This window comes from Epinephelus moara, chromosome 8, assembly GCF_006386435.1.
Source record: "Epinephelus moara isolate mb chromosome 8, YSFRI_EMoa_1.0, whole genome shotgun sequence".
Classification (NCBI taxonomy): domain Eukaryota; kingdom Metazoa; phylum Chordata; class Actinopteri; order Perciformes; family Serranidae; genus Epinephelus; species Epinephelus moara.
The window spans coordinates 38,305,415-38,317,886 of NC_065513.1; the positions used below are offsets into that span (position 1 = coordinate 38,305,415).

At 38.0% G+C, this 12,472-nt stretch overlaps 1 protein-coding gene across 1 annotated transcript; it reads right to left on the bottom strand.

Moving 5' to 3' along the window:
* Window positions 1–548: 548 nt before the first annotated feature.
* cfap157 (cilia and flagella associated protein 157) lies at window positions 549–8,108 on the bottom strand. The gene is made up of 9 exons (XM_050051860.1): window positions 7,914–8,108; window positions 5,869–6,140; window positions 5,350–5,503; window positions 4,912–5,179; window positions 4,696–4,817; window positions 3,913–4,063; window positions 2,461–2,621; window positions 2,001–2,153; window positions 549–1,777 (listed from the first exon to the last, which is right to left on the bottom strand). Exons 1-9 carry the CDS (start codon window positions 8,066–8,068, stop codon window positions 1,681–1,683), a joined length of 1,533 nt encoding a protein of 510 aa, XP_049907817.1. The 5' UTR covers window positions 8,069–8,108; the 3' UTR covers window positions 549–1,680.
* Between the last annotated feature and the right edge of the window lie 4,364 nt (window positions 8,109–12,472).

The following is a 12,472-nucleotide window of genomic DNA, read 5'->3' on the forward strand; positions in this document are numbered from 1 at the left end:
ACGATATAATCGTGTGTTATAAACATGACATATTTCATTTTTAAATATCGCAGTTATGGTAAATGGACTGCACTTACATAGCGCCTTTCTTGTCTTCCATTCACACACACATTCACACACTGGTGGCCGAGGCTACCATACATGGTGCCACCTGCTACTCTAACCATTCACACACACTCACACACTGAAGAACAGCCATCAGGAGCAATATGGGGTTCAGTATCTTGCCTAAGGATGTTTTGACACGTAGACTCGAACCGCCAATCTTCTGATTAGTGGACGACCCGCTCTACCTCTGAGCTGCAGCCGTTATGTCAATAACAGTATATTGCGACACCCAGAATTTGAGGGAAATAAAAACTGCAGTGAGAATTACATTTTTCAGTTTTATGATCTTAAAGTGAAGTTGTGAAGTGTTTCTGTTACCAAAGCCTGTTTGAAAACGTTAAGGTTTTAGCTTATGTTTTCAGCCTGTGTTGGGTTTCTACATGGTTCTGTGGACCTGTTCAGCAGAAGAAAAAAGGCTATTAAATACATATATTTTTCACTCAAAAAATATTTTATTTCCAAGAAAAGACAAGACAAAATAAAAATAGCAAACATTTAGTGAAATGCTCTAAAAACGGTGCTGAATGCAAAAAACTACAATGAAAAAAATCAATTAATACATCTCACATTTTATGAAAATATGCCCACCAGTGTTTCCTCATCTCAAGTGTTGATCAGAAACAATGACAATAAAAAACGATACATAACATTTCACCCACAGACATGAGACGTATTACACAAATGCTTATAATACAAATGTGAAGCAAAAGAAAAAGGAAAAAAGAGCAAAGCAGAATGACCTGAAACAACAAATGATTTGATCTAAATTTAAAAAAACAAAAATAAAATATGCACAACTTTCCCTCCTGTTCTATCAGTAATTGTTTTGTCACAACCTTAGTTACTAGTTAGTCTGCAGATTCAGATTATTAATGCATCGATTAAGATAGGGTTGCAACAGTATGAGATTTTCATGGTATGGTAACTGTCTCAGAAAATGTTGCGGGTTCACAGTATCACGCGATTACAGAATTTATATTATTATCAGTCAGAATGACCCTGAGAGGAATGAAAACTGAGGGGTTATTGTTGGTTTTATTACTATAATTGATACATGAAACCATTTTGTTAATGGAAGTATATGTCAAAAGTCACCCCTTAGAAATTAACTAAAATAAAGGGGAGATGCATTGCACTTCATAATTTTATTGTGTGACATTTTAGCCTTGGAAACTTCCATCATTAAAAAAAATCCATTATAAATGTTAAACTTTTAAGTGAGACAATGTGACTTCTTGAATGAAGAAATAGCTCGTTGATTAATTACAAGTTGAATTCATGCAACTTAAATGAACCCATATTCCATTAAATACACTCTGAAGCCTAGTTTTACAGCTACATCCTTAATCTGTCAGATATATCCACAGCTGCCTGTAACTAGTGGCTTATGTTAGCAAACTTTACACGGATTATCATGTTGGACACACAGTCAGTTCACTGACTCCTCCATCACTCTTTTCTACTTGACCTACTGCCACAATAAATGTCAGTATTCATCATTATTTCTAACTTGTGGCACATTATTTCTAACTTGTGGCACAAAACCTGAATATGAAATTTGTTTTGTTCCTGTTATTTGGGTTTAGTGAAGGAGTTTCTAGAGATGAAAAGTCCGACAGCTGAGTCAGTTTGGTTAATGAAGCTGGCTGATTTCTGACTGGACGGCTTCCTGAGGGGATGGAAAGAGCAACAGAAGTTTAATAAGTCAGCAGAGTTATATTAAAGAGGATATTTCCAACACAAACAAACTCATCTACAATTAAAGTGATATATGTTCTTGCAAAATGTGTGAAACTTTATTTTAACTGGTAGCTGGTGATTGAGGTCGTTAAATATCGTTTCTGCAAGACAGTGATTTTTTTAGGTACAGTAATGTCAAGGTCTGAACAAACCTGTGTAGAAGCATGTTGGGGCTGCTGGACCCAGCTGCTCCTGTCCGCAAGAGTGTGTGTTTCACTGTGGGACGGGGTACAAGGCCGAGATCACCCAGCCTGTAACGAGCAAGCTCGAACTGGAGACTCGAGGTTGGATTCAGGATTACTTCTCTGTAAAGATACACGGACGATGTTGATGGTAACAAAGCAGGAGTTTGGCTTCACTCAGCTGAATCTTGTCTTTTAAGATCACATTAGAACAGAACTGTGTTGTTGTGATAGTTAGCCTCAGTGGCAACATGTGATCAGATCATCAACCCTTCTCCCAGAGAAACACACTTAAACATGCCACCAAACACATTAAAGTCATAGGTTATTTCTATATGTAGTTGGATGCTGTAGTCACAATGTGGTGCTTGAGGTCAAAAATGTTAAAAAAGATTGTGGTCAGCGCTCACAACAGACACTATCCAGTTACCTGTCTGCTGCAGAGTCAGAGGTCTGCAGCTCATCCACCTGGTCGCTCTCAGCAGTGGAGTTAGTGAGTGAGGGTCGGTCCAAGACCACCAGCAGCTTCTCCATCAGCTGCTTCCACTGGACGACAGAGCCCACCTCTGAGTCGTGGTCTGACGGAGCATTCTGCAGAGAGCAGAGTCAATATCGGGCTGAAGTCACGAAAACTTTTCGAAGAGGCTGAAACAGTCTTGTCGCATTATTAGGTGACAAAATTAACAGCAGTGTAAAACTTAAACTATGCTGTGACATGACAGAATTTAAATTTGCAAGCAACAACTTCCTCTTTGGAGATATTTCAGGTGTCATGAGATTCCTCTCAGTAATTTACTACTTAAGTATCTTTGAGTCTGTGATTCTCCAGACTATTGTAATTTGGGTTTAGTATCTTCTTACACTTACAGTTCTTCCATTTACGTGAGCAAGAGTCAATTAGCTCAGCAGTGAAATGCGTATAGATTCAGCTGGTTTGATGGTAAGGATCATGCTGTGTAGATTGGATCAGCGTAATCACATTATTAACAGAAGTTAGAGTAATTGACCCTTTGAACCCTGAGCAAATTCACTTGATTTCTTGTATAAAAAAAACATGGGAAGAAGGCAACGAGCAACGAAAGAAAAAAGACCCAAAAATTAGCAAGAAAATTAGTTTAAAAAGAAAGAAAGTTAAGACCAAACAAACAAGAAAATTACCTAAAAAGAGTGCTTAAAAATTATAATAATTCCATAACATAATTTTAAGATGTAACAATATTAATAATTATAATATATATATTTTCATTATATTTTTTATTTTTTCCCTATTTTTAGAAAAAATAATTTCTAAATCTATTTTTTTCTATTTCTATGTTCTTTCTATTTTTCTTTTTTTTTTTTTTTTGCAATTTATGGGACATTTCTTACTAACTTACTCATTGCCTTTTCCCCATATTTTTGAAAGAAATCACACCAATCTGCTCAGGGTTCAAAGGTTTAAATACTTCCGAAAGACGTCTGAAAGCAGCACAGGAAAAATGATGTTGCTCCAGATCTCTAAGGGTTAATTAGGGTAAGTTATTTTACTTGATGCCTGCAGAGGGTCAGCTAGGTTTTATTTCTAGTTACTTAAAGTGACAGTTAAGCTAATTATCTAACCGTAAGAATGTTTAACCTCCTGATTTTTATGTTACAATCGACTAACAATGACAAAAACATAGATCTTTGTTTATTAGTTAAAGGAAGTACAGTTTAGTTTTTGACCAAGAAAAAAACTGTTTGTGTTTTTGTTAGCCACCATGTTTGTCACAGAAACATATCAGTGCAAAAATTAGGCTAATTTGTCCTAAAATTAATGATTGAAACAATATCAGCAACAACCTTAACTTGAACATGTTTGTGTGCCCTGATGTTTAAGGTCAGAGATTTTTTTTTGTTTTACCATCAGGGCTTGTCTCAGAGTGACGACTGCCTCCTGCATGATGCTCTTCATCCTGCTATTCCTCCTCTTCTCCTCCTGTAGCTTCGCCTCCAGACGGCTCAGCTCAGTTCTGTTTTTACCGCACTGCTCGGACAGCGAGGCCCGGTCACGTCTGAAAACACAACACAACACTGCCAGTGACGTCGTATTCACCATGCAGAGGTTTGAACCTGCTGTGTGCAATTTCTCTGAAGATGTCATTAAAAGTTTATTTCTACTAGATGCCTCTGTCCTCTCGGAGGTTCAGGTCCAACACCCACTCCGCCAAATTCAACAACTCAACAAATGTTTGATGTTGTACATGTTGTATGTCTTGTAATTTAGATGATAAACTTGATTACAGAGTACTTTCACAACACTTAAGCGCGCTTAATACAAGTTAAATAAAGGAGCATTTAGTTAGCCTATCACCTTTCTACTTTTTAAAGACACTTGCTGTGTCTACTTTACAGGTTATGTTCCAGTGTCACCTGCTGGATATCTCAACGGGCAGAGCTTCAGTCAGCTGCAGCCATTTAACACCAATTAGTCCTTTGAGTTAAGAGTGTGTTCGTGCATGTTCTTGTCTTTTCACTGTGTGTGCAACAGAGTTTTGTTTTGTCCAGAAACTTATATTTTGGAAATTTGTGACCGTTCCCTGTCTATATTTTTGTGAATTGCTCTTTAACACTGAAACGAGTGTGACGTTGGGTAAAGCATCAGAGTCAGTGGTAGGTGGACAATGAAGACAAAGTAAACTCTGACCTGAGCGTCTCCATCTCAGCCAGGACTTCTGTGTGTTTGGTCTGAAGCTGCTCCAGTTCTTGCCTCCGGTCTTTCAGCTCCGCCTGCAGCTGCTGACACTTTTCTGTAAGCTGCTCCACCACCTGATGGAGGGAAGATATCATGATATCAAACTGCAACACCTGCTGGATCCGTTTGGGCGCAAATGATGACTAGATAGATATCCGTCTTTCTAACCTTCTTGCGGATGCAGCTCTTGCGGGACATCTCACTGAGCATTTGCTCCAGGATGTCCACATCCACGTTGAGCCGAGTCCTCCGGCCCCGCAGCGCAGAGTTCTCCTCCATCAGGACCTGAGTCTGCTCTGCCAGCTGGTTGATCTGGGCCTTAACCTCCGTGTTCTCCTGAAGGGCCAACCTGGTTGTCTCCGGGACCTTTTGTTCCACCAGGTGCTGCACCTCTGCTGCCATGGCCGCCACGTGGCTCTCCATCTCCATCTCCAACCTTTCCGGTAAATAATATAGCCACTGTATATTTTGTCATGTACATACCAGCTTTTTACTACACATATCTGCTTTATTTTAAATTTCTTAATATTTTTCAGAACCAGGATTGGCTGCAATTGTATGCCATTATTTCAGATGTAATGGTGTTTGTAAATAAGTTGTCTCAACCTCTTCTTTTCCAGCAGGGCTTTCATGTCCAGACTGTGGATGGCAGCTTTGTGTTCCTCCTCCTGACTGACCAGCTGCTTCTCCAGAGACTCCATGTTGGACGTCAGCTGTTCCTTCTGCTTCTGAAACTCCTCCAGACTAGCCAGCTTCGCCACTTGGAGGAGGAGGAGAGGAGTTAAACCCTGAATGGTACCACTCACTGAGGTTTCTGCATCCAACTTGCAATGTAGATGTTGCTAAACTTTTCAAAACTGTTTAACCAAACATCTTGTTTGTTGCCATACTGCATGATTGTATTGTAGATATAATGTGTTAATGTTACAGGTCCACTGAGATGGGAAAATGGGTGATGGGTGTCTATAAATACAGATTTCTAGTGAATTATCCTGTCAGTGTGTATAAGAATTGTTTACATGTGCTATAGGAGCCATCAAACAACATCAAACCACAGAAATGTACCATCTCAAACCATCTCCATGGGGCAGTAAGAACTTGACCCACAGCGATATTCAGTCTCACCAAGTGTCGTGTTTTCTTTGTTGACTTCCTCAATCCGCTCTTGAAGCTCTTGCCTCAGCTGATCGTGCTGCAGCTGCAGGGCATCTCTGTCCTTATCGGCAGCTTGCCGCTGACTCTCCAGCTGCTCCGTCAGCACGTTCGCCTCATCCTCCCTTTCCAGCAGGGAGCGTTTCAGATACTCAACAATATCCTTCTTCTCTTTCTCCAGTGAACTGTACTGAGAGTCGAAATCCTTCTGCTGCTTCTCTAGTTGATCACATTTTAGCTGATATCTGGAGGACAAAATGCTAGATAAATCTTACAGCGGTAAAAAATAACTAAATACATGTACTTTAGTACAGTTTTGAGGTACTTGACTATTTCCATTTTCTGCTACTTTATACTTCAACTCAGAGGAAAATCTTGTACTTATTTCTACACTGCATTTATTTGATAACTTAACATACTTAGCAGATTCAAATTAATAATACAAAATATAATCACTAAATACCTTAATATTACATTTTTGATCCCCCGGGGAAATAAACAAGATACCCAGTAGATTAAGTTGTTAAATGAGCACCACCTTTACCAGCTGCAGTATTAAAGTGAAGTACATATTAATACATCAATAATTACAATCCCTTGATATATAATACACATTATTCTGAAATGAGCCATTCTGCATCATGGGTATTTGTTCTTAAGACATTTTATGTCTGTATCCATGCTAATACTTTTGTACTTTTGCTGAAATAAAAGTTTGGCTGCAGGCTGAAATCTTATTCTGAAATGTAACGAGCAGGCTAACTAAAGCTGTTAAATAAAGTGAAGTAAAACGTGCAATATTTGCCTTTAAATAGGTAAAGTTAGTGAAACAGAAGTATAAAGTAATGTTAGCATAAAATGAAAATACTCAAGTAAAGTAAAAGTGCCTCAAAATTGTCTTTAAGTACTTGAGTAAATGTGCTTAGTTACTTTTTACAACTGGTAATATAACGTTACTATGTGTTTTGGATAGATATCTGCAACACTGGCATAAAACACACTTTTAGTGAAGCTAAGGGACTATTCCTTATTTATGAGAGGGGAGGGGGTGTAGCATGTCAAATATTTTTAAGCACTTGGGAGGGGCTTATAATTTTTCATTTTGGCATTTTGGCATCAATTATGAATTCCTCAACCCAAAAAGTCCAAGAAACAATGTACCATACAGCATTGTAGGCCAAACCATGATCATTTCCAATATGGCCGACGGTAGCCATTTTGGTTTTAGGGCTCTCAAAGATTTAGCCCGCAATTTCACGAGGAGCATGGGGGCTAAATTTGTTTTTTAACCTTCGTAGATGATAAATCCACTGAGAAACGAACCTCCACTTTCCAAGGTCATGGAATTGCTGGAGATGACCTGACTATAAGGGAGGGGCATTCATCTTTAAATGGTTATTTTTGTTTTTATTTTACTGCAAACATGCCTTGCATGATTTTTAAAGAAACCATGCCCATATTTTCTTTAAAAATCACCAAAATTACCCCATTTATCATCGCCAGAAACTGTAAAAACAGAAATTATCACTGGATTTTCACATTTCTGATGGTCCTTGAACACATTCTGTGGGAAGAACACTGTCAGAACAAAAAAAAAAAGTTAAGTTTTTAAAATCTAACAAACTAATTTATGGTGGAGGGAAGGTGGTGCATGTCCTCCAAGTCACTCAGGGAGGCTCCAGGAAAAATACAGTAGCTAAATAAAAACTAAACAAAGTCACACCCCAGCCACCTCCTCTTCTGATCCTCTTATAAGTAAACAACAGTCCCTAATTTCACAGTGAAAACATGGCTAACAAATGACAAGCTAACATAGCATGCTGCAACTTCACTTCTACTGCCCTGAAGTGATTTTTTTAGTCGAAGTTAAAGGAACAACACTAACTTAAGTTATCTGAAAGACAAAGGATTTACTCACACACTCATTATCATCACGTCAATGTTAAGTTAAACTGAATTATTTCCGACCAGTTAAATACAGAAGCGCTTTTAGTCGTGTAACGTTAAAACAGCCTCACCTTTCCAGCTGCTCGGTCAAATATCGTACTTGAGTCAAATATAAATCCCTCTCTTTGTCGTCAGACCCGCTTTTATCTGCAGGACTTTCCTTTTTCTGCGTTTTCTTGGCTTCATCTTGTTTGTCGCCGCTTTTCTTATCTTTCTTTTTGGGCATTGTGTCACAGAAAGTTGGCTGAAGCCGAGAAACTAAACTGTGCTGTTGCTAGGCAATGAGGCGTTCAGGGACTCTTCGAAAAGTCAAGAGTCCCTGAAAGTGGTAATAATGCGGATCAGATTTTGATGTATGTATCGTGTTTTTTTTTTTGTTTGTTTTGTTTTTTTGGTAATATATATTAGATGACAAATACAGGTAATACATTTATGGTGTTTAATCAGATGTTCAATTAATATTTTGATGTATTAATCATGGTATTAATACGCTCTGGGTAATTTGATAGGGCAAAATCGGATTTTTTTTTTAGTTCTTAAATCAATCACCAAATCTGGCCAGACAATAGGTTAAATTTTTTTTTCATAAAAAATAAATAAATAAACTAAAATAAAAATGCTGATAAGAAATGATAAAAATACATAATAATAATAATAATAATAATAATAATACAAATAACAATAATAATGATGATAAAATAAAAAGTACAAAATGCTTTGGCATTGCAATAAAAATAATAATAAAAGCAAATTAAATTAAAAAAAACAAAACGCACTAACAAACACACAAACTAATGTTTCACAGGCTTGACTGTGCATATTTAAAGTCGCCAAAAGACATTAGAGATATTAAATCACTGCTTATTTTTTCCCCAGAGCAGGAAACACAACCATCTCCACTAGCCTTACATCTGTCATTGATAATACACACTACTGTCATTTATCACCATTGAATATGTCTTCATCATTAGACTCATTAACCTTACACAAGTTATATTTCATATTGTTAAACTGGTCCACCTCTGCAGTGGTGAGGCCATGACCTGTGGTCCTCTCCACCCATGGGATGATTTCCAACTCACTGGCTCCCTAAGGTGGTGTGAGATAGTATTGCATGAATGAAATTGCATGGTTGCATGATACAGCACACTGTGCATGCAGAAAAAATGCAACATTTTTTTCTATTTCCGTGTTTTTCCTCTATGTCATTAAATATCAGCTGCTCTTCTTTTTATGTGGTGCACTGACCTCACTGCTGTTCACTCTGCAGCCTGTTAAACTAATAGAAAGGTTAAATGTGTTAAATCACATATTCATTACTGCATTATAATCTATCATTATTACCATATGCTATGGAGGCAATTAAACTCAGCAACACAGCCAATGAAGTGTAGCAGTTATTTATTCAGCGCTGTGTAAATGCCTGCTTTTTAATTGGTAACTTTTCATCCCCTCTCCATTTGGCTGCGGGGATTTTAATTGGGTGCCTTTGTGTTTCACCTCACCTCACTCCCTGCCTATAAATCCACTTGGCTGACTGAGTGACCAGTGTGGAGGTTAATTCAGTTTCAGCTCAGTCAAGCCTAGGAAATTAATAAGAGAGTATTAATTTACCTCATAGCATATCATGAAAAAAAGAGCTACAATAAATATATTGGATGTAACTCAGATATTACAGCATAATTACAAGCCCTGGGGGAACTGCTATTATAAACTGAATACCACTGACACAATACAAGCTGCGGAAGCATAGTGATATTTAATTAGGGGAAGTAATCAGCATCGGTGTTGCAGTTCAGTCAAACACATCAAGGAAGTGTTTCAAGGAAGTCCTATGAGATTTAACAGGATCTTTAAAGATTTATTAGTACAACATAAACATCTGAGGACACATCACTACAGACCACCCAAAAAAGCAGAACAGGAACTGAGGCCAAGTTAACTTAGTAATCAGAGAGTGGTCTTCTAAAATTGTTCTAACTTGTTTACAGCCATTTTAACTTTAATTAAACAGTTCAACACTGAATTAATGAATGAATGTCACTCTGCAAGGTTCTTTGTGATAAATTGATCTCACATCTTGAGCTAAAGGGACTTTTTGTCTTGACTATAAAAAGGTCTGGGTGGTATGGTCGTACAGTGGTTAGCATTGTCGCCTCACAGCAAGAGGGTTCTTGGTTCTTACCCTTGGTGGGGGATTCAAACCCAGAGGTGGGGGAGCCCTTCTGTGCAGAGTTTGCATGTTCTCCTCATGTCAGCGTGGGTTTCCTCCAGGTGCTCCAGCTTCCTCCCACAGTCCAAAGACATGCAGGTTAATAGGTGACTCTAAATTGTCCGCAGGTGTGAATGTGAGTGTGAATGGTTGTCTGTCTCTATGTGTCAGCCCTGTGATAGTCTGGTGACCTGTCCAGGGTGAACCCTGCCTCTCACCCAATGACAGCTGGGATAGGCTCCCCCACAGTAGTTGGGGCCCCTTGTTATATTTCAGATTTTCATTTTGTTGTTGTGTTTATGAGTTGTCGACATTTTTCCTCTGACCGTCTCACATGGTTTTGTTTAAATAACTATTAAGAGCTCGAAGAGGTAAAATCATTCTACATTTCACAAAAGAGCAGAGAAAAAAATAAGTAAGTACTCTTCATTTAATAAGTTTGATATATCTGCCACAGAGTACAGCACAATAGGTTTCATATGTAGCCACACAATCATCTGATTTATATTAAATGAAAAAAATAATCAGAGGCAGTGTTTGTGTTTCTACTTACTCCAACTGATTCTGTAAAAACTGGAAGTAAATGATCCCAAACAAACTTTTTAGAATTGAAATCATATTCTACTCAGTATGATGATATGCAGTAATTATGTAGGTATATGTATCTTGAGTATTTCTTTAAGAAGAAGAACTGTAGGATGATGAGTCCTTTGTTACATTTAAAGAAACATTAAAAGCTAAGTCTTCTTGCCGGCTGAAGGCCGCTGTATGATCGCACATTTTACATTTTGTATATAAATATAAACAACAGCTTCTCTAATAAACACACAAATACAAGGGTATTATTTGAAGATGATACTCAGATAGATACACATTGCATCTATCTATCTATCTGAGGGTATACACAGGTATATGTGGTATACCCACTATATGGGTATACCCATTATACCCACCTATCAGCCAAACTGATTTATGGAATGTATAGGTGAATACACCCACTTCCTCCTCCGTAACTTTCCCATCTACCTAGTAGTACCCTCACCTCATTAACTACCACTACACCATTGTATCTGTCTGTCTATTCACAAGTGATGCATCGTAAAATCGGCATGTCATTGGTATCAGTGGATATTGGCTTTAAAATGAACATCACTTAGAATCAGGCAACATGCTTTTTCATAATTTGCACAATGAATGAATATTACATGCATTGAAAAGTATTGTATTTCATGTCTCCATCTGCTGGTGGGCCATCATGATAAGCACATGCATGCATAATATGATGTTAACTCCACTACAGAAGAGACCTGATGATCACTAAAATGAAGTGGGGAAAAAGTGGATATATCCTCCTGAGACCCTGTGTCCTCATATGAGGACATCACATTTTGGGTTTACTCGACCTTACACTTCATTTTACTTAACTTAGACCTGTTGTCCTCGTTCATGGACACTTTTTGTGACATCTAGTGGCAGTAAGAGCACAATACACTAATCCATGTTTAAACAAGATGGCAGCCATCTCTGCCAAGTCAGTCTGCAGCCGATCCAGACACAAAAATGGACAAGGTCCAAAACCTGATCACATCTAATGGTCTAACATGTTTATTTATGTTTAATAATGTTTGTAGTTTGATATGGCAACAAATTTGACCCATTTTAGCAACCGTAACAAGTTAGGACACTGATAATTAGGAAGTACTTGTTTGAGTACACTGGGACTTTATTATTGTCTCGTTTGAGAACACTGGGACTTAATTATCATTCACAATTTTTAAGTTTTTATACTTAGCAGGTCCTACTGATCCCATATAGCAAGGAGAAATTAAAAATTGTTGTTACAGTTGTTACATATCGGCATAACATCCAATATGCTATTATATACTATTTACCTACCTACCTGCCTGCCTGCCTGCCCATTCATCCATCCATCCATCCATCCATCCATCCATCTATGTATTTATCCACCTACCCAGCAGTACATGAAGTAGTTATAAAATCTCCTCATCATAAGTAATGTACACATTGATGCATCAATTATGAATTATTCTGGAAAATGAGAACTTTTACATTGCTACTTTAAGTAGGCTATATTTTAATGCATCAACTTGTACTTTTACACAAGTTAATATTTGAATACAGGGCCTTTACTTGGAGGCTATGGAGTACTTCTACACTGTGGTATTATAACTTCAGTACTTCCTCCACCTCTGCAGTAGAGTAAGGCTGCACAGACAGGAGCTGACATGGAACAATGGGCTCTTTATTAATTATATTTTACAAATAATTTAAGTGTGAAGAACGGATTGAACAGAGTGAGTGCATCATGAGTGATGCCACTGTCCTGCCAGCTCTCTCCCCCGCTTCCAGTTGGTTTCCTCCCACCAGTCACAGCAGCGGGGTGGGGAGAGACAGTGA

Coding starts and splice junctions, on each gene's coding strand:
- cfap157 (XM_050051860.1), bottom strand. CDS start 8,068: ATGCCCAAAAAGAAAGATAAGAAAAGCGGCGACAAACAAGATGAAGCC. Junction 5,504..5,868: donor CAAAGAAAACACGACACTTG/GTGAGACTGAAT, acceptor TCCTCCTCCAAG/TGGCGAAGCTGGCTAGTCTG. Junction 4,818..4,911: donor AGAGCTGCATCCGCAAGAAG/GTTAGAAAGACG, acceptor TCCCTCCATCAG/GTGGTGGAGCAGCTTACAGA.